Here is a 24,772-nt window from a genome sequence, read left to right as displayed (position 1 = left end):
AATGTAAATCAAGGCATGGGGATTTTCAAGAGGTAGAGATTTAAAGAGAGATCTGAACTGGTGACTTTTCCCTTGCATGGACATATGGATGACTTACAGGAGCAGATGAGTCCTGCTACACTGTATGTGTGGCAGAAGGCAAAAGAGACAAGGGATGAATAAAGACACCAGATAAAGAGCTCTCTGAGGAATAGGTTCGTGTCCAGCACATTTTTAGTCTTCACCAGAGAAGACTGTGAGGAGTCAAAATCCTCCCAAAGGCATTAACAGAGTCAACCCAGTGGGACTTCTTCAGAATCAATTGAGAAACATCACCTAGAGGACACTAGAGGGAACTACGTGAAAGTGAAATTTAAAAATGAGAACAAGAGGCACTTCACTTCACACAAAAGGTGGTGGGAGTGTGGAACAAGCTACAGTACGCAGCCATGTTCTTGAAGCCGAAAACCTACCTTCTTTCACAAAACAACTGGATAAGAAACTTAGATCAATACGCTACTACCAAACGGACTAGATGCGCCAACTGTTCTTTATTTAAATTAGTATATATGAGAAAACTGTTAAAAATTTCTCTTCTTTTGGGTGATAGGTGAAGATTTATTTTGCATGTATCAACACCATCCACTTATATTATCATAGGTCTGCATTCCTCCATCAGCAGCTATAGTCCAAATATTCTGTGCTTTGCCAGAGATATCCTAAGTAGGATCAGTGCAGCTTTCAGGTTCACAGGGGAGAATAAAGTCAACAAATCTAACATGTTATTTGCTTGAAAGGAGAGACATCAGTGTTGCAGAAATATAAATTTTGCGATTTTGTCAGCAGCTTTTGAGCCCAGAACAACTAACCTAATCCTGAGTTCAACTCTAGCTGACCTCCCTGCACTGGTCCCGATCGTCCTTTCATTCACTCTGAGTGAACACATGAAAAAGCGTCAATCCCCATGGCTTCTCATGACTCCTCAATGCATTTGCAGTAAAAAAAAATCTTTTTCACCTCAATCTTGAAAAGCTCTAAACTCTACAGGCTGATTGTAACGGCACTCCCCACCAGATTAGGGAGAGGGAAGCGAAATCCTGTATAATGGCACTCATGAGGAAATCTATGCCATGCCTTTTCTTTTTTCCCTCAAATTCGTCCACATCCTCCTTTGTCTTTCAGAGTTTTGCCCCGGTGCTGAAATGTTCTGGCACATGGCACAACCTGTGCCGAAGGACAGCAGGAAGGGGGCGTGTCTGGGACCGCCCCCCCCCCCCCACCCTCCTTCCTATGGACTCTAGTTAGATTCTTCTCTGAATGCAAATCTCATTTTTAGGGATTACATCAGCTGCAAGGCTAAATTTCATTAAACAAATCAGTCCAGGGAAATGCAAACTGGAATTTTGCCTGGAACGAACAGCAGTGCTAAAGCAAAAATACAGGTTAGATCTAAAATATTATATTGCATATTTCCCCTCTATTTGTTGTTGCCTTGCAAACTGTATCCACACTCTATCTGGGCACTAACTAGCACTGTTGCATCTTCCTCCACCTGCTTCCACAAATACAGAAGAAACCAGAGGGTTTTTAAAACTCTTGCTCTCACGTTTTCAGCAATCTGCTGTCTCATGGATGAATAACCACAGTGCCCCAACAGAGTAACAAGCAATATACAATGAGAATCAATGTACTGATTCACTTTGAGTCCTGTGAACCACATAAGCTGACTGATAAACAGCACTTGAGACACTTACCCAACATGAGCTAGTGATGTTTCCCCAATTACAAATGAACATGAATCACATCTTACAATTTGACCTGGAATTCTAATAAAATATAACCAAAAATAAAAACAAACATTCATAGGAGAAAAAAACTCCAAACTCCTTCTTAAAACTAGCACATGTTAATTACATAGCAGCTGTAGTTCAGTCAGCCAATGTAAAACAGCATTCACAGAATCTCACAAATAGTCACTGCAGAGGTAAAGCGTTATCATGGGGAAGTGCCTTTCTACTTGACCAGAGAGGGAACAGCTTCTCTGATGTTTTCAGAGAAGCCACAGGGGACAGGCAAGCTGACATATTTACTAGCATGACCGGGCAAAAGTGTTCTGAGAACAAAGACGGACTTCTTGGCTGTTATTAGTTTGTATCAGGCGGCAATCACAGGGCACTTGTGTGGTTTATTTTTAACTGACACACACAATGGAAGTGTCTAGAACTGACATAGAGGTGGTAATGGATATCGCCAGTGAAATGAACAAAACTACAGACACAGATAAAATTATTAAATCTGTGTAGTGTTCTGTTCAGAGTGTCTCTTGTCAAATGACAACTTTTTTAGGAGCCACAGACTCACCTGATAGTAGAGCACTTTGCAAACGTATTCACCCCTTCCAACGATATCTCGGTTTGTTGAATTACAAAGTTGGTGTAATTTATACTAATTTTGAATCCAAACTTGAATGCTCAGACTGAATCAATTTACTGGTGAAAGATGTTTAATGTCACCAACAACTGCGGAGAACAATCAAAAGCTAAAGCATGTTGATTGCAGAAATGTTCAACCCCTTTGCTAATGCAAACCTGAATTCCATAGATTAGTCAAATTATTATGATTTATTAGATAAGGAAACAAGTTGACTAATGTAAAGGGACAGATTACTTAATACTTTGGAGTGACACTCCTGGCTGAAGATCAGCACTGTTGCACCCCAGGAATGAACCAGGGAGCTGCTACAAGGGTGAAGGTGGGGTGGAGGGAGGAGTTCTGCAAAAGATGAGCACTGAACTCTGGGCAGCTAGTATTTATACGCAGGAGAGTGGAAATGTGAGCTTAGACTTTGACCTCCTCCTGAACATTTGTTAAATAAAGCCATTTAATTCAAGTGTACAAAATTATTTGGACACATGATTTTCTCAATTGAGAAGGAGGAAGTGAATACAAGAAAAAGTAAAAAGAAGGTGTTTAAAATAATCAGTGTGAAAAAAGCACAGTCAATCTCTGTTCTAATCTGCATGAAGAAATGGAAATGTGGAAAGCCCCACTCTGAAATTAGCAAACAGAGGCATTTTCCAAGTTCTGTCAACTTGCCGTCTACAATTTTAACAGATGACCAGAAAAATGTAAGGATGGGTAACAATGCAAACAAAACATGTTGTTTTTTATTGAAATCAACTAATTGCACTTTTCACAATTCTGTTTTCAAAATAAAGCTAGAGGCACATCAAACATAATACAAAATAATACAATTCTCTTATTTTATGCCATCAGCTCAGGCAGCATCAGAAAGTAGGAGCTCACTCCTGTCCTGATGAATTCTGCAGACATTTGCCTCTTAGCAGAAAAATGAAGCAACTGAGTTCCAAATTTCTCTGCACTGTTTAGCAATTCCAGTGGCAGCCTACTGGCCAAGACTGCTGTTTTGACATCAGTCTTTCTCCCGTCTTCTGCTCTCTTCCATTGGATGAGGACTCTAACACAAAGGCCAAGCACGTTCCTCAACAGCTGACCTACTGTATAGGCGTGACTGTCATTTTAGCATTAGACTGTTCTTAATGCTTTCCAAGATCTGCTACTTCCAAATGAACATTGAGACACAACCCAGAAGACAAGTTGAATCTAACTGACACTACATTTGAATCTTAGAACAGGAGGCACCTCTTTATGCAAAGGGTTGTGGGAGTCTGGAACAAGGCTACCCAACCATGTGGTTGAAGCTGACCCTCCGGCTTCCATCAAAAAATAGCCGGATGAGATCCTCAGAATGGCGTCTTTGCATTTGTAGCTTTTAGTACGTTCTCAAATGTTAATTAAGAAGCATGCCCAAGGCCAGAAACCTCAACATCAAGGACAGGGGAACAGAGGGGTGATGCCAAAATATGCAGTAATGGCAAAGATGTCTTTCTTTCTTAGGTACATGGTATAAACCCTGGTAAAAGTGTAGCACTGTCGTGTTCTCCAAAGCTGTTCAGGAATGGTGGAGTTCTTCTGCCTTTGGCATGACTCTGACACCTCACACCCAACTCATGCAGCCGCAGTGTCCTGTCAGAGATGCCCCTGTCCAGCACAATGCTCCGGGGAGAGGCTAGGCCTGAGGGAGAGCTTGTGGGAAGCACTTCCACTGCCAGTATCATAGCTTTCATTGATGAGATGATCCTGAAATACACATCAACAGGAGGGTTACTGCAGAAACCAATCAATTCTCTATGGTAGGATCAGTGCTTGAATTGGGCCAGTACAGTCTGTTATGTAGTACCTATACATCTGACTTTTGCATTTAATATTACCTCCCAGTATTTTGTAATAGTTCACAAAGTAAAATAAATTCTCTAATACTGTAATTCCACTGTATACAATTTTAATCATGTTAGACTAAAAACACATCACATTATATGTGTAATACTGAATACTCTAATATGAGTATGCCTTTTAATCCTGTACGTTAATACCTTGAGATGAGATAATACAGTAAAAAGACAAAAACAACAAACACGTTTCTTTCCCATCTAATTATTTGGACATTCCTCAGACACATTTTGACCCTTTTTAAGAGTGAATACAGGAATGAGTTTTCCCCGTTCATAAAGATAATATACAACCAAGTGAGGCAAATGTCTATTTACAGAGCCTGTTACCAAAGACAGAGCGTCTCAGTTGTGTTGCTTTATTTGACGTTAAAGTTTCCATCAAATATTTTATGAACATTATATTTATTCAGACTGGTTGAAAGGGCTATTGGCACTTCTTTTTTCATGCATTTCTGTGGTTTAGAATAGTCATTAATCAATTCTGTCAATTGGTAAATAAAATTGTAACTAAGAATAATTAATTGCATTGATATACAGTAGTAAAAGATATCTAAAATGACCTTTGAATATAAAACAAGATGTACCACAGGATATCTGGCAGCATCGCTGAACAAAGATTTGTGTTTTTTTACCTACTGTATAATGCAAGCTGTGCTGATTATTACTTGCAAAACCGTACTGTGGTATCATGGTCTGTGGCTGGTATAGCACTAAGCACACAACCAGGCTCTGGTGATTAGTGGTATTTCCAAACCCTGAGGTTTTGCATGTAGGTAGTATCATGGCTTGGGCATACATGCCTGCCTCTGGAACTTGCTCACTCATCTTTACTGATGATGTAACTGATGATGGCAGCAGCAGAATAAATTTTACAGTGTACAGAAACATCTTGTTTGCCCACGTCCAAAAAAAAGGAGGCAATTTTTGGACATCTTTTGCCTTCAGGTAACAATTTACCCTGCAGTAAGACAATGACAAAACATACTGCACACTTAAATAATCATTATACTCTGGACACTCCACACAAAGCTCTTTACAGGTAATGGGGACTCCCCTCCAGCACCACCAATGTGCAGCCCCACCTGGATGATGCAACAACAGCGATAGTGCGTCTGTATGCTCACCACACAGGAGCTCTCAGTGGGGAGGAGAACAGAGTCTTCATGCAAATTCATTATTAGGAGGCCATGATTGGTAAAGGCCAGGAGGAAATATGGCCAGGACACCAGGGTAACACCCTAACCCTTACTCTTGTGGAGAAATGCCCTGGGATTTTTAATGAGCACAGAGCCAGGACCTTGGTTTTACATCTCATCCGAAGGACGGAGCCTGGTTTTTACAGCATAGGGTTCCCATCACTATTCAGGTGCATTAGAACCCTACTGGTCCAACTAACAGCTCTTCCTTCAGCAACTTTAGCTTTCCCAGAAAGTCTCAGATCTCGTTGTTGAATTGCTCGGGAAGCTCGTGTCTGTTCTCAGATCTTGCGTCAAATCTTTTGCAGTGATCCAAAGATTTTTCCAGGCTGCTCCAACAATTCTTCTTCAAAGTTTTGCATAAATCTTTCTGTTTCTTCAAACCTGGAGGTGGCTGCAGTAGTTCCTGATCTGTGTTGGCCAATAACAGCACCACACTGAGGCTTTTCGGGCCTGTTCTCATTGTGTTCGTTTTCCACTGGCTCCTGTGTTAAATTGTGTCAGTGCCATTTTGAGATTTTTTGCTGTACTTTTAGTTGAACCATTTTCAATGTTTTTTTTAATTACAAATTTCAGACATGATGCTGTTATTTATTTTAAAATTATTGTCTGCCATTGATTTTTAATTATATTTCATAATTGTGGTCAATTTGCAACAAACGTGGAACATGTTATTTACAAAAATATGTTTGTGGAAATATACACCTATTTTATTTAAGGATTTTAATTTAGTTTTTATTATAATGTTGAATCTGTTTTTTTTTTTATTTTTCAACAGAACAATTAGAAAAGGATATATAAGACTTTTTTGTGTTTTTTTCTCATGAATACTTTTGCCTGACCTTATGACACAAGCTAAGCTTTTGCTAGACATATATGGAACAGTGTAGGAGATTATCAATAAATAAGTCAGGCTTTTTTTTTTTATCATAATCCATTTGTGAATGCTTTTTATTGTTGGTCTACCTATTGCAAAGATTAGATTTCTACATCAGAAAAACACATCCCAGCAGGTGTCAACATCTAATGGAAAAGGAATCCCAGTGGAAACTGGAGCACATGACCTCTAGGAAGGTGAGGTGTGTGACTCTTTGCAAAGCAGGCGAGTCACTATGAGACATGCAAACAGATTTTGCGTGCTAGGTTACACATCTCAGTGCTTAATGCAGCAAAGATCTGAGCCATTAGAGGCCTCTGAGGCTCCCATCAACTGACACACTCCTAGACTTAAATAGCCATTTAAGTATTTATGTGTCCATCCATCCGTTCATCAGCTGTATTAATTTGTACACAGTATTGCAACACACTTTGTGCACACAGAAAGTGCAGTGAGCACCCTCTTTTGCAATGACTCCTGTTGCTATCTTCGCTTTATCTCCTTTCACTTAACGAGTTCAGTACTTTTTTAAGACAAACCTTACTTAGCTTCTCAGAGTCTCTCATCCATGACCATTCTGATAACTCCTATTCATTGTGATCGATTGAGAATATACTCTATATAGTGACAGAACAAGCTGTGCAATTAGTTATTTCTATTCTAACGTTCTGATGTCCTGAAACAAAAGATAAGATAAGTTCACTTTATTAGCCATATACAATTTCTGGCATTAGGAATTTGTCTTTTCGCATATCCCAGCTTGCTCTCCATGAGACACACAGACAGGGAGAGAGAAGCTTGGGGTCAGAGTGCAGGGTCAGCCATTTACACGGCGCCCCTGAAGCAGCTAGGGTTAAGGGCCTTGCTCGGGGGCCCAACGGAGTAGGATTCCTCTGCCGGCCGCAGGATACGAACCGGCAACCTTCCAGCCACAGGCGCCTATCCTGAGAGCCACCGCTCCGCCCCGGGTCCTACGGATCCAAATCACAGCAGTGGCTGACTAAATTCCATGTCGGTTCGCTGTCCAAATGGGATTGAATGATGGACACGACCTCCCCAGCTACTTTCCACAACAGGAGCTGCTGGAAAGCCTGATAGATCTTCAGCCCTCAATGAGATATGAAACAAAGAGCTTTACCAGGAGACAGGAGCCCAGTCTATTGCACAAGGGTGATAAACTTCCGTGGCTGGGTGCTGTGCTGAGGTCAAATGGGAATGACATCCCAACAATGTCCAGTGGCAAGGAGGAATGTGTGGAACAAAGAGGATCCCAGAGGAGAAGGCTGCTCCACGGAGCTCAGGGATGAAGAGCATCAAGGTAAAGAATGGGTAACTTGCACCTCAACAGGGCTACATTTTCTTTTTGCTTTTCCACCACAAGTCGCCGGCTTTGATTAAACAAAACAACAGCAAATAGAAAAATGTTCCCCTTCCTCTCAAACCCCAGTTGAGCTAAAGGGAAATGCATTGAGTTGAAGCTCATGAAGTGCCTGGCGTGTTTGTTAAGAATGACTAATTGCTCTCCTTCAGGGTAGTCTGACACACAAAGTGTTTAAACAGAGAGGATCCTGAACAGCAGAGGAGATAATTCACTGCTCCCTGGTGTTAGTAATAAGGCCATCTGTCTCTCTCCCCCTGTCGCACACACTGACACAGCAGCATGTATTGGGAGACACTGCACACACACAGAGGCATTGCTCAGTAAACCCTAAAGCCATTAGTCGGGCTGTGATAAGAGCAATTGCTTAATATATATGTTCTCAAACACCACGTGACAGAAAATGGTTCCTTGTCAAAACAGGAACCTTGATTCCTGGGCTGTTGATTTACACGGTTCAGATTTCCAAACCAATTTCCCTGTGTGGCTCAGATGAGCCACTGCTAAACTCAAGGTGTAAAGTGATTCCCTCAGTCCAATAATGTCACCTGTCCATCTCACTTCACATCACAGAGACCAGTGGGCAAAAGACCTTTATTACAATACTTGAGGTGCACACTGAAACAGAGTATATTTGATTTTCGTTTTCCTGAGACACTAGTGTTAAAAGCATACTGTGCCCTACAAAATGAAAGCACAGTTAAAGCTAGTATATTTTTGCTTTATATTTAGGCAATTTGTATCTGTGATCATAACATTAATATGAAAGAGAAGTATAATATAAATTAGTTTTTGGTTAGTTCTATTCATACATTTGATCATATTACATATTAGAACAATGGGTTTTGACGTTGCTGTCCCAGTTCTTTGAAGGGCCCTGTGCAGTGCAAATACCTGACTCTGAAGGCCCTACATTGTAAATCTGCTCGCGTGTGTCTCACTCGGACAGCTCCAAACTGCTGGAGTGTTACAGCAGCTGCATCAGGTGGTTGATGTGTCTGGATAACATCAGGAAAACTGAAGACATTTTGTAAAGTAAAAACCCCCATTGATTTTCACCCTTGAAATGCTACATTTAAAACAGACATTTTCACAGTATCAATCTGTATGTGCTTCTTCTACTGTATATCTGATGCCAGGAAGCCCAACATACAAAAAAGATAACCCTGAAATTCTGGTGCTGTTCACTGAATGAAAAGTAAGATGTAATAATAATAATAATTATAATAATTGCTTACACTTATATAGCGCTTTTCTGGACACTCCATTCAAAGCGCTTTACAGGTAATGGGGACTCCCCTCCACCACCACCAATGTGCAGCATCCACCTGGATGATGCGACGGCAGCCATAGTGCGCCAGAACGCTCACCACACATCAGCTATCAGTGGGGAGGAGAGCAGAGTAATGAAGCCAATATATCATAAATGGGGATTATTAGGAGGCCATGATTGGTATGGGCCAATGGGAAATTTGGCCAGGACACCGGGGTTACACCCCTACTCTTTTCGAGAAACGCCAAGGGATTTTTAATGACCACAGAGAGTCAGGACCTCGGTTTTACGTCTCATCAGAAGGACGGTGCCTGTTTACAGTATAGCGTTCCCATCCCTATACTGGGGCATTAGGACCCACATCCAAGTTGTGAGTTGCAGAGTGACATGGCTGCTGGCATAGAGGTTACATATTGCGATAAACTACAGTATTTATGACTGGTTATTGCAATTGTCCCTCATAGTTCTACTACTTTAATCTCAGTGTATTCCACCTTATGTTTTGGCAAAATCACCAAGCTTGTATCATAGTGAGCTCCCTGCTGCAGTCTACATCAATAGTCTTTAAAAGGAAAGATATGTGCTCTACTTCAAAATAGCTGCCATTAATAATCACATAGTGATGCAATTTACATTATTTTCATAACCACTGCACAACAGTAATGTATCTTTAGTTTTTCAAAAATGGTCAGTCAATCACATCATCTAAAGAAAGAGTTTAAAGACAATGGACGCTGTCTGAAAATTACACCTTGGAAATAAAAAGGCTCCTCACATTTCTGTCTTACTGGTGAAGAAGAGCTCCTCTCATGTGCTCAGATTAGTACTCATAGCAGGGAACTGAGTTCCCCCCATGTGTGTCACAAAATCTCCTCTGCCTTACAAAAACTAAAGACCCTAAATCCAGCTGAGTTTGCTCCCCCCTCCCCCCCCCCCCAGCACTTGGATAACTCATAGAATACATCTCCAAGTCATCTTACTGCTATTGAGCAATAAGATTCTTCAAGAAGATGTCCTAAGTCAGTGGTTCAGAACTTTTCGACAAATGGTCTCTCAGCCATGTGTAGATTTGTAGTCAATCTGTCTTTCAAGAATACGCATACTACTGGCTACTGGGAGAAGGGCCTATTACCAAAAGCGGGGGTCTATATACAGTATATCAAAAGACTTTCTCTGCTTCGGATCATTATGTTTCTATGTTACAGAAAAGCACTGCAACTGCTGGTTAAAATATGTACCCTTTGTCTGAGCACGGAGGAGGTATAATTGCAGCTCTGATGAAATTTGTAACTATAGAGTTACAAGACAAAAGCCAAGTCGAACGCTACATGTGCCAAAGAAAGCAAGCATTCTTTACTGGTCAAGCATAAAACACAAAGCTGGTGAAAAGTTGATAATCTGTCATTCAACGTGCTGAGTCCATTAAGAGGCAGAAGCAAATGTCAGTAGTTAAGTTAAAGACATGATGACATATAGATACAACAGAAGGCCAACTGGTTTGGCATTGACTCTTTACCTCTGTTCTTCACTAGAGGGCAGGATTTAGAGCTTCTAAAATTTGAGTGTTCAGGAGAAATGAGCTTCAGTCTTCAGGTCCAAACAAGATACAGTAGGTAAGCTGAATGGCTACATCTGGCTCATAACTCTTCTCACAAATCTCTGTTCTTGAAGTCTATAAAAGGGCAGCATGATGGCACTGTGGTTAGCATTGCTGCCCCACAGTGCTGGGGCCCTGGGTTCAATTCTGGACCTGGGATGCCATCTGTGTGGAGTTTGCATGTTCTCCCTGAGTTTGTGTGAGTTTCAACTGGGTGCTTCAGTTTCCTCTCACAGACATACACGTACTGTAGGTTAATTGGCTAAGTGTTTGTGTTTGGGCCTGTGTGTGCCCTATGATGGGCTAGTGTCCTGTCCAGGGTGTATCCTGCCTACTGTCTGATGCTTGCTGGGATAGGTTGTGGCTCCCTCCCCCATGACCATAAATTGGATAAAGTAAATAGAAAATGGATGAATTGGTGGAAGTATATAAAGTACTTTAACTAACAGAAAAAATCTGATGGAAATGTTTCTCTTTCACCAATTAGTATTTTTATATCTGCCTCTCCCTTTTTAAATATTGCAATAGAATGACCTTTTTTCCCTCCCAGAGCTGTCACCAGTATCTAAGCATTCCAGTTTATTTGAGCTATTTTTTAAGTCAAGTGCTCAGTGTCCGTGTCGCTCTCTGAGGACCCAGTGAGGTGTCTGTCTCAGGCCTACCTGTCCTCTGCAGCAGGTTTTGCCTGGCCCTCACAAAGGCCAGGATGTCAGCGTCGGTCTGCTGGTCTCCCGTCAGCGGGATGGAGGAGCCTGTGTACCCCGGGGTCCTGCAAAACAAGACAGCTAAACCCACCGGGCACTGGATCCGGGCACGTCATCGGCCAGTTGTTTGACAACATTCACAACCGGGCAAACAGCTGACACGTGATGATTAATGTAGACAAGTGCAAGGTGCTGTATGCAGAACTATACATACTAAATGTATAAAGAACATCTATTAGACATTGTGGGGTAGTAATACAAATATAGACATTAAGCTGGGATATATAATTAAAATCACAGGATTCAAATCAAGGGATGTTATGTTAAAATTGAATAATGCACTAGTAAGTCCTCATTTAGAATATTGTGCAGCATTTTGTTCACCAATTTCCAAAAAAGTACTGTAACTGCTCTGAAGTCAGTCCAGAGAAGAGCAACCCGATACATTCAGAAGGAGTTTAAGGTAACGTTCTACACAGCCAGCTGATTCTCTTCAGTCTGAACAGAGATGACTACTAGTATTCAACATCCTCAAAGGCATGCAGGAAACCCCTTCAGGATTAGCAGGAAAACACAAACAGAAGACGTAAATTGAAGCTTCACATTTATAATTGAGAATGAGGAGGTAATTCCTTATACAAAGAGTTGTTAAGTATGGAACAACCAGTTAACCAGCTATAGTGCTGATGTTACTACCCCGGCTTCTTTCACAAAATGGCTGGGTGAGATCCTTGGATCAATTAACAGATGGGCCGATTGGCTCCTCTCGTTTGTGACTGTTCTTGTGAAAGAAACTCCAATTCTCTACTGTATATAGAACATAGAATCATATGTTCTATATACAGTACACAAAATCTTAATATCAAATAAAAATTATTACATGCTAAACAATATTTTATGCCAAAAATAAGTCAGGGAATAGTAAAACAAATTTTGCATAGTGCATTTAAAAAAGGAAATTTGTATTTACACTGAGTTCTGACTTGACAGAACTTCTATTGTTTACCAAAATTATTCAAGCCTGAATAAAATATAACCTCTGACATACAGCACTCACATCCAAAATATACACACTGTATTCTCCTTCTCTGATTACACATCCTTCCCTGCACAATGCATTCTCCTTCTGATTACACATCCTGCACTGCACACACTGCATTCTCCTTCTGATTACACATCCTGCACTGCACACACTGCATTCTCCTTCTGATTACACATCCTTCCCTGCACACACTGCATTCTCCTTCTGATTACACATCCTTCCCTGCACACACTGCATTCTCCTTCTGATTACACATCCTGCACTGCACACACTGCATTCTCCTTCTGATTACACATCCTGCACTGCACACACTGCATTCTCCTTCTGATTGCACATCCTTCCCTGCACACACTGCATTCTCCTTCTGATTACACATCCTGCACTGCACACACTGCATCCTCCTTCTCTGATTACACATCCTGCACAGCACACACTGCATTCTCCTTCAGATTACACATCCTGCATTCACACTGCACACACAGCATCCTTCTTCTCTGATTACACATCCTTCACTGCACACAGCATTCTCCTTCTGATTACACATCCTGCACTGCACACTGCATTCTCCTTCTGATTACACATCCTGCACTGCACACTCCTCACACTGCATCCTTTTTCTCTGATTACACATCCTGCACTGCACACACAGCTTCCTCCTTCTCTGATTACACATCCTGCACTGCACTCTGCACACTGCATCCTCCTTCTCTGATTACACATCCTGCACTGCACACTGCATTCTCCTTCTGATTACACATCCCGCACTGCACACTGCACACACTGCATCCTTTTTCTCTGATTACACATCCTGGACTGCTCACAATGCACACACATTACCTTAGTTCTGATGACAATGAAGATGATTGACTAACTAAAGCGCTTCTGTCTGCTGAACCCCTGGACGTAGAAGATAAACTTGGGTTAAAGTTCCTGGAATTGAAAAATAAACAAGATAATTTTGTTAAATAGCAAACAAAGGGAATGGTGATATGATTATTACTTCTGGATTTCTCTTTTTTTGCCATTTGTTTATTCCTAGTGTAATATCTCAGAGGGTAGGCAAGTTCTAGGATGTGCAGTATCGGGGGATGATTTAGCAGTGGAATAGTAATTGCTCTGTTTGAAAGCATAACTGTATAAACCTCTTGGCTTTACCTGAAAGGATGTGGTCAGTTTTTACTTTCATGACCGATACATTTTTTTGGTGATTAACTACAGTAAATCCACTACTTATATGCAAGCTATTTGCAAAGTACACTGGCTAGTTTTCTCTAAATTCTTTGAATTCACTTTTCTATACAGTATGTGACCACCCACATACAGAGGTATTCACTAAGGAAGGAGTCCACAACAGGTCTCAGGAGCAGGACAAAGGACAAAGGTCTGTGTTAAACAGTATTGGCATAGAAGAGGGAGCAATATTTGGGTACTAGAGGCACTCAAGATTAAATTAAATCTCAGGACTGATGGTATCTTTCCAACTATACTCAAGGAAACAAAAGATGTTATTCAGAAGACACTGACAGAACACTGACAGAAGTCTCTGAGGACAGGGATAGTATGCAGGGACTGGAGAACTGCTGATGTAGTGCCCATCCATAAGAAGGCAGGAAATACTGATATCCAAGTCATTATAGACCAACAAATCTGACTTCTATTATATGTAAGGTTATGGAACAAGTATTAGACATAAATTAGAGAATCACCTACAGTATAGGGAAGTCAGTCATGAGCTGTTTGAGCAAGCTACAGCATTAAAGAATACAAATACAGCATTAGATATTGTAAATTTAGACTTTTGTGGTACATTTAGGCTTCTGATTTTTACTGGAAGCTGGTTAATGGACTGAAAATTGATTCAAGGAATTCACTTTTTTATTCTAAAGCCATATTAGTGGAGCTTCGGACTTGTGCTTTCAATCACTCTCCTACTAAAGGTGAGTTTTTGTCCTAGTTTTAGGAGTTGCCAGTTCTTTGCTCCATCTATTCTCTTGTTAATCTTGACAGGCTTGACAGTCCCTGCTGATGAGAGTCAGAACTAGAACATACTGCTGCCACCACCATGTTTGACAGGAGGGATGGTGTTGACTGAGTGATGCTCTATGTTGGGCTTGTGTCAGATGTAACACTGCACTTAGACCAAAAAAGTGCCAGTTGTCCCATATGACCAGAGAACCTTTTACCATGTTTACAGTATTACTTAATTTCTTTGTTGGACAGTTCATGCAGGATTTGAGATAGGTTGTGCCCTCTGCCATACAGGCCAGGTTTGTGGAGTGACAGTGATATTGTTGCCATTTTCTCTCATCTCAGACAGTAAACTCTGTAGCGTTTTTAAAGAGGCTGATGGCCGCCTCAGAGTTGCCAACTAACCAGCTTCCTCCTTGACCAGCTGCTTAGGTATGAGCCGAATAACCTCCTCTTGTTATGTTTGTAGAAGCTGAGCACAGGAAATCCATAGTTCACTAGTTCTGTCAGCACTGCTTCACTCCACAACACTGCTGCGGTGCAAACTGATGCTTCAAACACATGGGATTGTAAACAGTGGGCCTCACCTCAGATCTCTAGCAGAAGGGCTGTAGGGCTCCACCACTCCTCTCACTGGGAACTCTTTCTCAGAAGCACCACTAGTTACACTGGACTCCCTGTATAACACACAGAAGGACAGCAGAGAGAACAGCGTTAACTGAGCTTGTAACAGGTTTTTAGCATATACAGTATTTAATATAGGTTATTTTTGAAGAAAAGCAGACAGAGAAGAGGAGGCACATCTTTGCACAAAGAGTTGTGGGAGTATGGAACAAACTACCCTGCCATGTTGTTGACTTCTTTCAATAAACCAGCTGGATGTGATCCTTGGATTCTACATGGGCTAGATGGGTTCATTTCATTTGTTACCTGTCTTATATTCTTCGAGCTGGCTTTCTGGAAAATGAAACTTGAATTCTACTAAAAGCAAACATCAGCCTATCCCAGGAGAACAAGAATTTGTTTTGTAAAAAAAACATTGTAAAACTAAGCATTTTGAAAGACAGTAGTGTTAAAGTAACATTAATGCAGGCTTTCCTCAGTCAGGCACACTCTTTCCATTTTTACTAGCGACAATGGCACACCGTGAGCACCAGGGGGCAACAGAGTTCTGAGAAGTACCACTCTTTCCGCTCTTTTCTTGCCAGTTATAAAGGTGGTGAAGCGGGACATTTGACAAGCCGCCTGTGACTTTCAGCACTAGGGGCCAGGACTGCAATAAAAACAATTTCTGGTGGTCTCTGCTTAGCCCCCACAAGTAATTACCCCACACCATAAAACCACCACGTCTTTCATGAGTGGAGCTTGTTGGAAACTGGGGACTGAAAGGCAGGGGGAAGGGAGGAGCGCACACTGCGTCTCAACTGTTCTCCAAAGCCCTGCTGCCAGGCTTTGCAGACGGCTGCTTCTACAGCTTAGATTCCATCAACACAGAGGCACAGGAGAACAGACTGGTAAATAACAGCGAACAGATAGCACAACTCCGCATCACCTTCAAATGTGGACATTTGAAAAAAAAAACTGCAGAAATACCAATACATATTGTCTCCATTAAACCTAATGTATTAATAATTAAAGAGTTTTTCAGAGTGTGATATGCCTGTCAAAATGAAAAAGAAAACGATCAACCATTGTCAGTCCTACTAGAGGTTATCAAGCTGGGAAATACAAGTGCCTGTGGCTGTGAGGCTGCCAGCTCAAATATGATGCCTATTACTGGTGTTAAACCAGTTCACCAGTCTGAGACCTGTACTCCACTGGTACAGAAAAGGAACACAATCCCATCATTTAGGGATTATTAAGCAGAAACTCCACATGTTGTCTTCAAGCAGAAGCTCAAGACTTTCTACTTGAATGTGTTATGTTGCACAATGACCTACTGTCTTGCTGGATCTTAACCCAGCTGAGCACCCGCAAGAACAGCTGGGTCTGTTAGAATGAATTGGCAGTGGTCTGCCAGTGGCTTCACAGACAGCAAACAGCAACACTCTTATGTCTACTGGGCTGCTTTACTGTTTGCTTACCTGAAGGAAAAGAGGAAGCCATGATACAGCAGACTTTCCGACTTTTTTGGTAGAAATTTATTTAGAATGAAGAATGTTGCCACAGCCAAAGCTCAGTGTTTCAGCAGAGCTTAAAGGGCATCTTAAATATCCATTATGGTCTTGCGGCAAATGCAATGAAAAATAATACTATCAGGAGTTTGTCTTTCTAAAGCAGTTTTGCAGAATGTGCCTATCTGCATTTCAGCTCATGAGATTTGTGATGCCTTTATTGCCCAGTGGGGACTCCGTGTTGACGGGTCTTCGGATGTTTTTAGTGGTACCCCTGAATGAGGTTACTCTTTTTCTATTAGAGAAACTGGAGGTCAGTGATCCATTGCTGTAACAGACATGATAAAATCATCACCAGACACCTGATGATGAGGCTTTGGGGTAACACTTATTCAGTCTACATCCTTACAGGAATCTTGACTGGACTGCAAACATCTACAAAACAGTGGAAATAACGGTTTATTAAAACTCCTTGGATTTCTAGAACATTGGACCCCTTTGTAGTACATGACAACTGTACAACATGACAGCAGCTGTTAGTGCAAATAAGACTGCAATAAATATATTTGGAGGTTTAATTTCGGTTTCTCCTTCGCCTTTTGTTGCTCTCCTTTTGTCTTTCTAACTATTGTAGCTGCATTTCATGCAGCGGGCAGTGAAGATAGTGTGTTACTTGTCCACGTGACTCATAAGAATCCACCCCAAACTCTTCTCCCAGTGACTCTGTTCAGCAGTGTTGAATCTACTCTCCCTGATGCTGACCTGGTAGGTTGACGGGTCAATCATTCGCAGCTGACTCTACCTCAGAAAGGACTGAAAAGTGCTGCGCTGGAATCTGGGTAGAGGTAAGTACAAGTGGAAGAGAACTCTGGCCATGCCTGTCCATTCAGAGCTAACCTGGTGATGAGAGGCTTGGGCTGGAATCTTGGAGCATCTTCTTGAGGAGTCCACCCTGAAGTCTGACCTAGTCCTTCCGATGGTGGCGCCTGCTGTGAAAACAATAGGAGACAGGATCAAGGCTCTGTCTTGGATCATGCAGTGACCAGCTCTCAGTGGAGATGACTCCTGGAGACACCCAATACAGCGGACCATCAAGATTTATTTCATTGCCACTTTATACTGAAACTAATATCAAGCCTGGTTAACAATGGCAATTTGCAATATTCAATGTTCAGCAAAAACAAAATCTTGAAAAGGTCCAGTGTTTTATGCAGAGGTCTTCTCGGGTGATCTTCTATTCCTGCTATTCTGTATGATTGAGTCACGTAGATGAAGAAGTCACAGGTCTGGCTTGTGTGAATTTGAAATGTGGAAACTTAAGATCACACTTAGGAGGCCTCTTCTTGTTCAGTGGAGAACAAGCATACAAAATTCAGAGGAAATTATTAAATGTCATCTTTTTGAGCAGCTGACCACCTTGCAAAGAAAAAAAAAAGAACCTGAAGCTGCTGTGAAAAGTCATGTCTTTTAATGCATGGACGGGGTGCCCTTGACTGTGCAGGATGTAAGACCATTGACCTGAGTCAGAATGGGTTTATTCCCTTCCCATCTTAATGAGCCACTGAGGACCAAAACAACTGCAAGCTACTCTGACAGGAACCTTTCTATCTGCCAGATGCAGATGTGCAAAGGACACAAGTCTTCTCCTGTGTGTTTCATTTATCGCTTTGTGAAGAAGTTCGGCACGGTTGACTGGAGCTTACTGGAGTAAAAGATGTATCTACAAGGCAGGCAGCATGATGACTGCTTACAGCCCATTAACCATAATGCTCCCCAAACCCCGTCTGCCATCACAGACAACTAAGGAGAGTTTTTAACTGGATGAAACAAGTTGACTGTATTCATTGTAAACATGGAATACACACCAACAGGGACTTTTCATTACACTGCTGTCGTTTTCACTGTTTTATGTGTTTATGGGGGCCTCCAATGCTTTTCCTGTTTCTGCTAGCCTTACTGCCATGTTATTAATGTAATTTATAGAGAGAGCCATTCAAAATACTGCAAATTCTATTGATCCCAATAGAACATTTTCTTGCATATTTAATGCCTCTCATCAAATGCCTCTTTTTTGTACCGGGCTGTTTGATCCACTGATTAATTTGATATTTTTTTCCTATGTGGAGTAAGACTGGAAAAGGGAGTCTGCTATAATTGTAAAAATAGTAGTTGGAGTACTTGGTAACAAATTTATCCAGAACAACATGCTTCAAATGCCAAAATCACCAAAATCACTGATTTCCAAGGAAACACTGTTGCTGGTTCTCTATGGAATTGGAACACACTGGGAGGATGACCAAGCCTTTTTATGAGAACAGTAGTTGTCACTTACACACGTCCATTTTACAAGCTAAACACACACCCTTCTGAAACTGTGAAATTCTGAGGATTTTTAAGGTTAAAAATATAAAAATATTAGAGTGGAGTAATGTAGTGTAATGTACAGTATATTACAAGTATAATTTTTTTTTTTTAGAATGTTACTGGATCAAAAACACTATTAAACATAATAAACCATCTTATTTACAAGTTTAGAAATTTTAAATGAATAATAAAATAAGTATTTATCCTGCCTTTAAAAATTCCATTACAATGAACAGTTCCGGGATATTTCCTGTTGTGAAATTCAGTTTCTATACAGTGGTTACCAAACCCCATCCAATAACAGGATGTTCTTGGGCAACCTTAAATTCAACATGTTCCTCCAGTGCAATCACAGCTGTTCCTCCTGGCTCATTAGTGACAGCACAGGGCTAGGAACTTCGTAGTCACCTGTCTTCTTGAAAGCACTTGAAGGGGTGACAATTAATAATAATTGTTCTTTGCATTTACTGTATACTGTTCTTCTCATCCTTAAAGAACCCAAAGAGCTTTACATATACAGGAGGGGACCCACTTCAGTCCCCGCTGAAGTGCACCCCACCCTGGAGAAACACAATGGCCATTCTGCACCAGCAGCCCCATCTGGAGACACAGCACCATTCTGCACCAGCAGCACCACCAGGAGACACACAGCACCATTCTGCACCAGCGGGCCCACCTGGAGACACACAGCACCATTGTGCATTCTAAAAATGTCCTGCAAAATCAGCTACCTCATTACAAGCATATCGTGCGAACGTTGCTCATTTGAGCACTGAAGCGCTGTGAGACAGGCCGACCTCCACACAGAATACAAATATTAGATGAGTGATGTCATTGAGCGATAAAAAGCACACTGAAACTGTCTCGTCAGTGATGATTTATGGACGGTATCTTCTCACCCATTCCAAGTGATAACCAGTATGCAGTGTGGATTAATTTCATGCACGTTTAAGTGTGGAAAATGCAGTTCTTCCATGCAGCCCTAATTTCTTGTGGTTCACCTTGAGGAAATTGAGTGGAACAAATTCAGATGGGAGCTTTGAGATGGCAGAAATTGAATATTTGTCAGTAAGCTCAGCTTTGAGACAGGGGAAATGCACAGAGTTAAGCAGAAGCATTTTTATGAGCACACTGTGATCCATTATGCAGAGACAAAAATATATATTGCTAGCTAAGGCTTTAGAAACTTCACGACCCTTTACCGAGCAAGTTAGTTCCATCTCCATAATACTGAGAGACATTAATCTACTTGAAACAAAGGAGACAAAAACATTTAACTCAAGAAAACCGTTCCGAAAAAATGTCCCACCCTTGTTCGGTTGATTTTGTCTCAGGCCAAATTATTCTCTTTTGGTAATCTGATTAACATTTAAATGTTTTTAAACAAACACTAAGGGTTTAGGGAAACATTAAGGGTTTTTAGAAAGACTTAAATGTTCTATGGCTTGAGGGAAGGGAGTACTCTTAAATCTTAGCTTGTATTGACAGCAGCCTTATCACCCTGCAACTGACAAGCTCAGCAAGTGTGAGTCTGGTCAGTACCTGGATGGGAGACCTCCAGGGAAAAACTAAGGTTGCTGCTGGAAGAGGTGTTAGTGGGGCCAGCAGGGGGTGCTCACCCTGCGGTCTGTGTGGGTCCTAATGCCCCAGTATAGTGACGGGGACACTATACTGTAAAAAGGCACCGTCCTTCGGATGAGACGTAAAACCGAGGTTCTGACTCTCTGTGGTCATTAAAAATCCCAGGGCATTTCTTGAAAAGAGTAGGGGTGTTACCCCAGTGTCCTGGCCAAATTTCCCATTGGCCCTTACCAATCATGGCCTCCTAATAATCCCCTTCTCTGAATTGGCTTCATCACTCTGTTCTCCTCCCCACTGAGAGCTGGTGTGTGGCGAGAGTACTCGGCACTATGGTTGCCGTCGCATCATACAGGTGGGGCTGCACATCGGCGGTGGTGGAGGGGAGTCCCCATTACCTATAAAACGCTTTGAGAGGAGTGTCCAGAAAAGCGCTATATAAGTGTAAGCAATAATTAAGTATTATTCTGAAGAAAGGAGATTCTAAGATTAGAAACCCTTGTGAAGGGTGAGTATGGTGGAAGCCTGGGCAGTGTCTGCGCCCCAGAGCAGCCTGGGACATTTCTGTAAGTGGGGCACAGTCAATGTGGTGCAGGTTCAGTAAGAAACCTGATACCTGCAATCTGGATGCCTCCTCGGACCACCACCCCTCAAAGTCCTTCTGCAGTTTCACCTTGGCCCGCTCCAGGAGCAGCTGCAGGTGCTCGATCTCGGTCTTCAGCGCCTTGAGCCTGCCGAAGGTGGCCTTGTAACTGGTGGGGTGGCGGGAGAGTCACAACAGAGCAAATCAGACTGACAGCCAGACTGCAGCAGTTTCTTTTCCTGACTTTAACAATGTGCTTGTGGTGGTTGCCGTGCGAATTAGGTGAGAAAGTAAGCAGGTGTGAAACCAAACACCAGTAAGACACAGTTATCTCTGGGGCCATAATGAAAGTAGGGGGCTCCATGTGTATTAGCTGTGGCTAATAAAAAAGCTTTAATTGCCAAATAACTCTGCAATACAACCCCTTTTTTCTTCTGTCTCTCACTCAGATGTTTGCAAAGCAGACGTTAAGACAACTGGAGGTCTAGGAACAATTAGAGGTTACTTCCAAGAAGTCTACTTAGACAATGCTGTGACAGATAAGATATTGCTTGAGGATGAACAGTATCAGGCTCAAGGTCCCATTCCCAGCAGGAAAAGGAATGGTAGGGTAGTGTTATACTGTTCAGTGGCTGAAACAAGCAAAACAGAGGCTTTAGAAACCAACATAACCAAACAGCTTTTCAGTTCCTCTGCATGCACCAGTGAGACCTCTTTTAGATCACTGTGTGCAATTGTGGTCACCACGTTATAGAAAACATATTGCTGCTCTGGAATCTGTCCAGAGAAGAGCAACCAGATACATTCAAGGGCTTAAAGGACTGTCCTACAAGGACAGGCTGAAGAAAATGAATCTCTTTAGTCTTGACGAGAGGTGACTACCAGAGGATCTGACACAGGTATTCAAAATCCTCAAATCCTCAAAGGCACTGACAAAGTCAACCCAGAGGACTTTTTCAGAATAAACAGTGAAACACCAAGCACAGGACAAAAGGGAAATACTAAAAAAAGTTCTTTTAAAAATAAGAACAGGAAGCACTTCTTTACACAAAGGGCTGTGGGAGTCTAGAACAAGCTACCTTGCTGTTGAAGCAAATATTTTGGTTTCTTTAAAAAAAAGCTCAGTGGATCCTTAGATCAATTGACTACTAACTCCAAACAAGCTCCAAATGGCTTCTTCTCATTTATAAATGTTCTAACAGTTTCATTAGTTCCCACCTAGCCTGTTTTGTAGGGTGTTTTCATGTTATATCAATATGGATACCTGCAATCACTCCCATTTGCACTGTAGAGAGGCCTTGCACTTTACACACAGTGCTCATTAGATCACCTTACTCAGTGCAGCCAGAGTGGTATTGCTGTCTCCTTGCTAGAGATGAACTTAATCTGGAACAGGATTCGATATTGTGTCAGACACACCCTTTCCCCGCAGGTATTTGAAGCATGGGTGTGGCGGGCCTGTGGATTCAGGTTATAAAACGTGCTGGGACTTTTACAGTGATCCCACGAGCAATCACTTGTTCTCACTTCTTCTTTTCCTCCTCGATCTGAGCGCGGAGCTGCTCCTCCACTGGGTCAGTTTCAGCCGGGTCTGCAGTGCCGCCAGTCACCCCTAGAGGGAGCACAAGTTCTGACTCAGTGGGATTGGATATGCAGGGAGACAGATGAGTGGTACAGTACCAGGTTACATAGTTTGAGACAAAGACAAGGAAACAACAGATACTATTGTTATTCCCGGAGGCCATACACTAGACTATACTATAAATTAGATGGGTGACAACATTTTAAATTGTGTTCTCTTTTATCTTGTTTAAATAAATAATACTAGATGCTGAAATTAAAACGAAAAAAAGCACATCTGACACTAGAGAACACATTATACTTTAAAATCATGTTATTCATAGGCTTTGGCTCACTGATCTCTAATGTACAAAAACCTGGTGGCAAGGGAATACGATTTCTGAAATTATTGACACAAGTTAAAGTTAAAACTTGTGAACTGAAACAATTTGCCAGTTTTTTTTTTCTGTGCATGAATTATCGCTGTTGTTGAATTCATTAGGACATATTAAATGTTAAAAAAATTAAGTTAGTCTAGAAGGGAAACTAGTAAACTGTAGTAATTTTCTGAAGCCTTGCTTACATGTCTTTAGTGACGCAAGGTGGGTTTCCTGAAAGGATTCAAACAAGCAACCTTGTTCGTAGATGAAAATAATGATGTCAGTCAGACTAGTGAATTCCATTCTGGTGCCTCTGTATCAGCACATAATCATGAGCAGTACTGTAAAGATGTGACATTTTAATTTCTGAGTTTTAAAATCTGTGTTAAAGTGAAAAGCTTTAGCTGAATTCACTGACTTCAAGTTAGTGGGTTTCATGTTAATCTATAAAAATATGAAATGCCTCACTTTGGTCACAGCAATTCTAATATGAATTACGACACTGTTAAATAATAAAGCATGTCACCAAGCAACATAGCAGAACTATTCCATTCTCAGTTTGAAAAACTCTGACTGTCATTTAGTGGAAGGTACTTCATCTGATCTGGCTTCTCAATGACATGTCTGAGTGATGCACTTAATAAAGCCACAGAAACCAAATATGCAGATTAAACATCCAGCATGGATGAAAAATGGAAACAAAGCTAGGTTTTGTCATGTCTATAAATACAGTAAATGACATATCTCTATTTAAGCAACCAAATATAACTTCTTTGTGTCACGTCTGGACTAGAAATTTAATCCAGCAAATCCCACAATTATGACTTAGGCTCCTGTATTTCTAATCAGACATTCATCAAGACTACTTGGCAGTTAAACTGAGAACAGGAGGCACTTCTTTACACACAGGATTGTGGGAGTACGGAACAAGCTGCCTGTTTCTTTCAAGAAACAGCTGGATGGGATCTTTGGATCCAATATCTTCTAAGGCAGAATGGCTCAATCCTCTAGTTTGTAGCTTTCTTTGTGTTTTTAGGTCTTGTGAATATCTTATGGGTAAAATTTCTTTTAAAAGTTCAGTTCTACAGCTCGCGTGGCTATCATCTACAGTAGACAGTCCAACTCTACCGTTTCTGGGACTGAACCTGAGAAAGATCAGATTCCATGTCATTCTGTTCGCTATTCCTCTGCTTTTCCCCTTGTAGGATATAGAAGGGTGAGTACTGGAGTTAGTGGGCTCCTGTGGCTCTTACCAAGACATGTCAGTTCCTCACTGATCACTTCTGTGAATTGTATTGGCCTTATAAGTTTGTAATATACATTTATTGTACTGGCAATATAAATTATGACCAACTTATCAACCTTAATCATGTTATTGCTTGGAAGGTGATTGGTCATGTCAAGCCCTATTTTTTGCTCTGATTGAGCTATTGCTTATATAACTTAATTAGTATCATCTAGACAATCTTCTCAGATAGACTAATTCAGATTTTTGTTTGTCTTAAGCACTCTGAGAACTCACTGGGTCCTGGGGATCAGAGCTGTCTCATTTTATGTAAAACTATTCCATTGATATTTAGAAAATCATAAACAACTAAAGCAACAGCATGAGGTTTTCCAGAACTGTCACATTTCCTATAACCAACCAGGTCTTTTGGTAAACAGAAGTGATTAAACCTGGACTGAGATCATGACTGGAACAGTAGCTTGTGTACAGTACACCATAATTCCACAAAGTTAGGCTTTTCACTCAAGAAAAGCATTTAAATATTTTCATTAAATGCTATTGGTGCCTGGAACATTATGACCTTACGTATAATGAATTCAACACTAGGAGCAGACGAAAGAATATTAACGGTTTGGGTG

The 24,772-nt window shown here is 41.3% G+C and overlaps 1 protein-coding gene across 1 annotated transcript in view; it reads right to left on the bottom strand.

The window, feature by feature from the left end:
* Positions 1–3,121: 3,121 nt before the first annotated feature.
* kif6 (kinesin family member 6) overlaps positions 3,122–24,772 on the bottom strand; it is a 124,789-nt gene continuing 103,138 nt past the window's right edge. Inside the window, exons 17-23 of the mRNA XM_088905286.1 lie at positions 22,494–22,578; positions 21,000–21,135; positions 17,339–17,430; positions 14,915–15,004; positions 13,197–13,289; positions 11,276–11,382; positions 3,122–4,140 (exon numbers count right to left, since the gene is read on the bottom strand). Coding sequence (XP_088761412.1) covers positions 4,124–4,140; positions 11,276–11,382; positions 13,197–13,289; positions 14,915–15,004; positions 17,339–17,430; positions 21,000–21,135; positions 22,494–22,578 — 620 coding nt within the window. The 3' untranslated portion in view covers positions 3,122–4,123. The remainder of the gene's footprint in view (positions 4,141–11,275; positions 11,383–13,196; positions 13,290–14,914; positions 15,005–17,338; positions 17,431–20,999; positions 21,136–22,493; positions 22,579–24,772) is intronic.

This window comes from Atractosteus spatula, chromosome 2, assembly GCF_055471065.1.
Source record: "Atractosteus spatula isolate fAtrSpa1 chromosome 2, fAtrSpa1.hap1, whole genome shotgun sequence".
Lineage (NCBI taxonomy): Eukaryota > Metazoa > Chordata > Actinopteri > Semionotiformes > Lepisosteidae > Atractosteus > Atractosteus spatula.
This window is presented reverse-complemented; position numbering and strand designations above follow the sequence as displayed.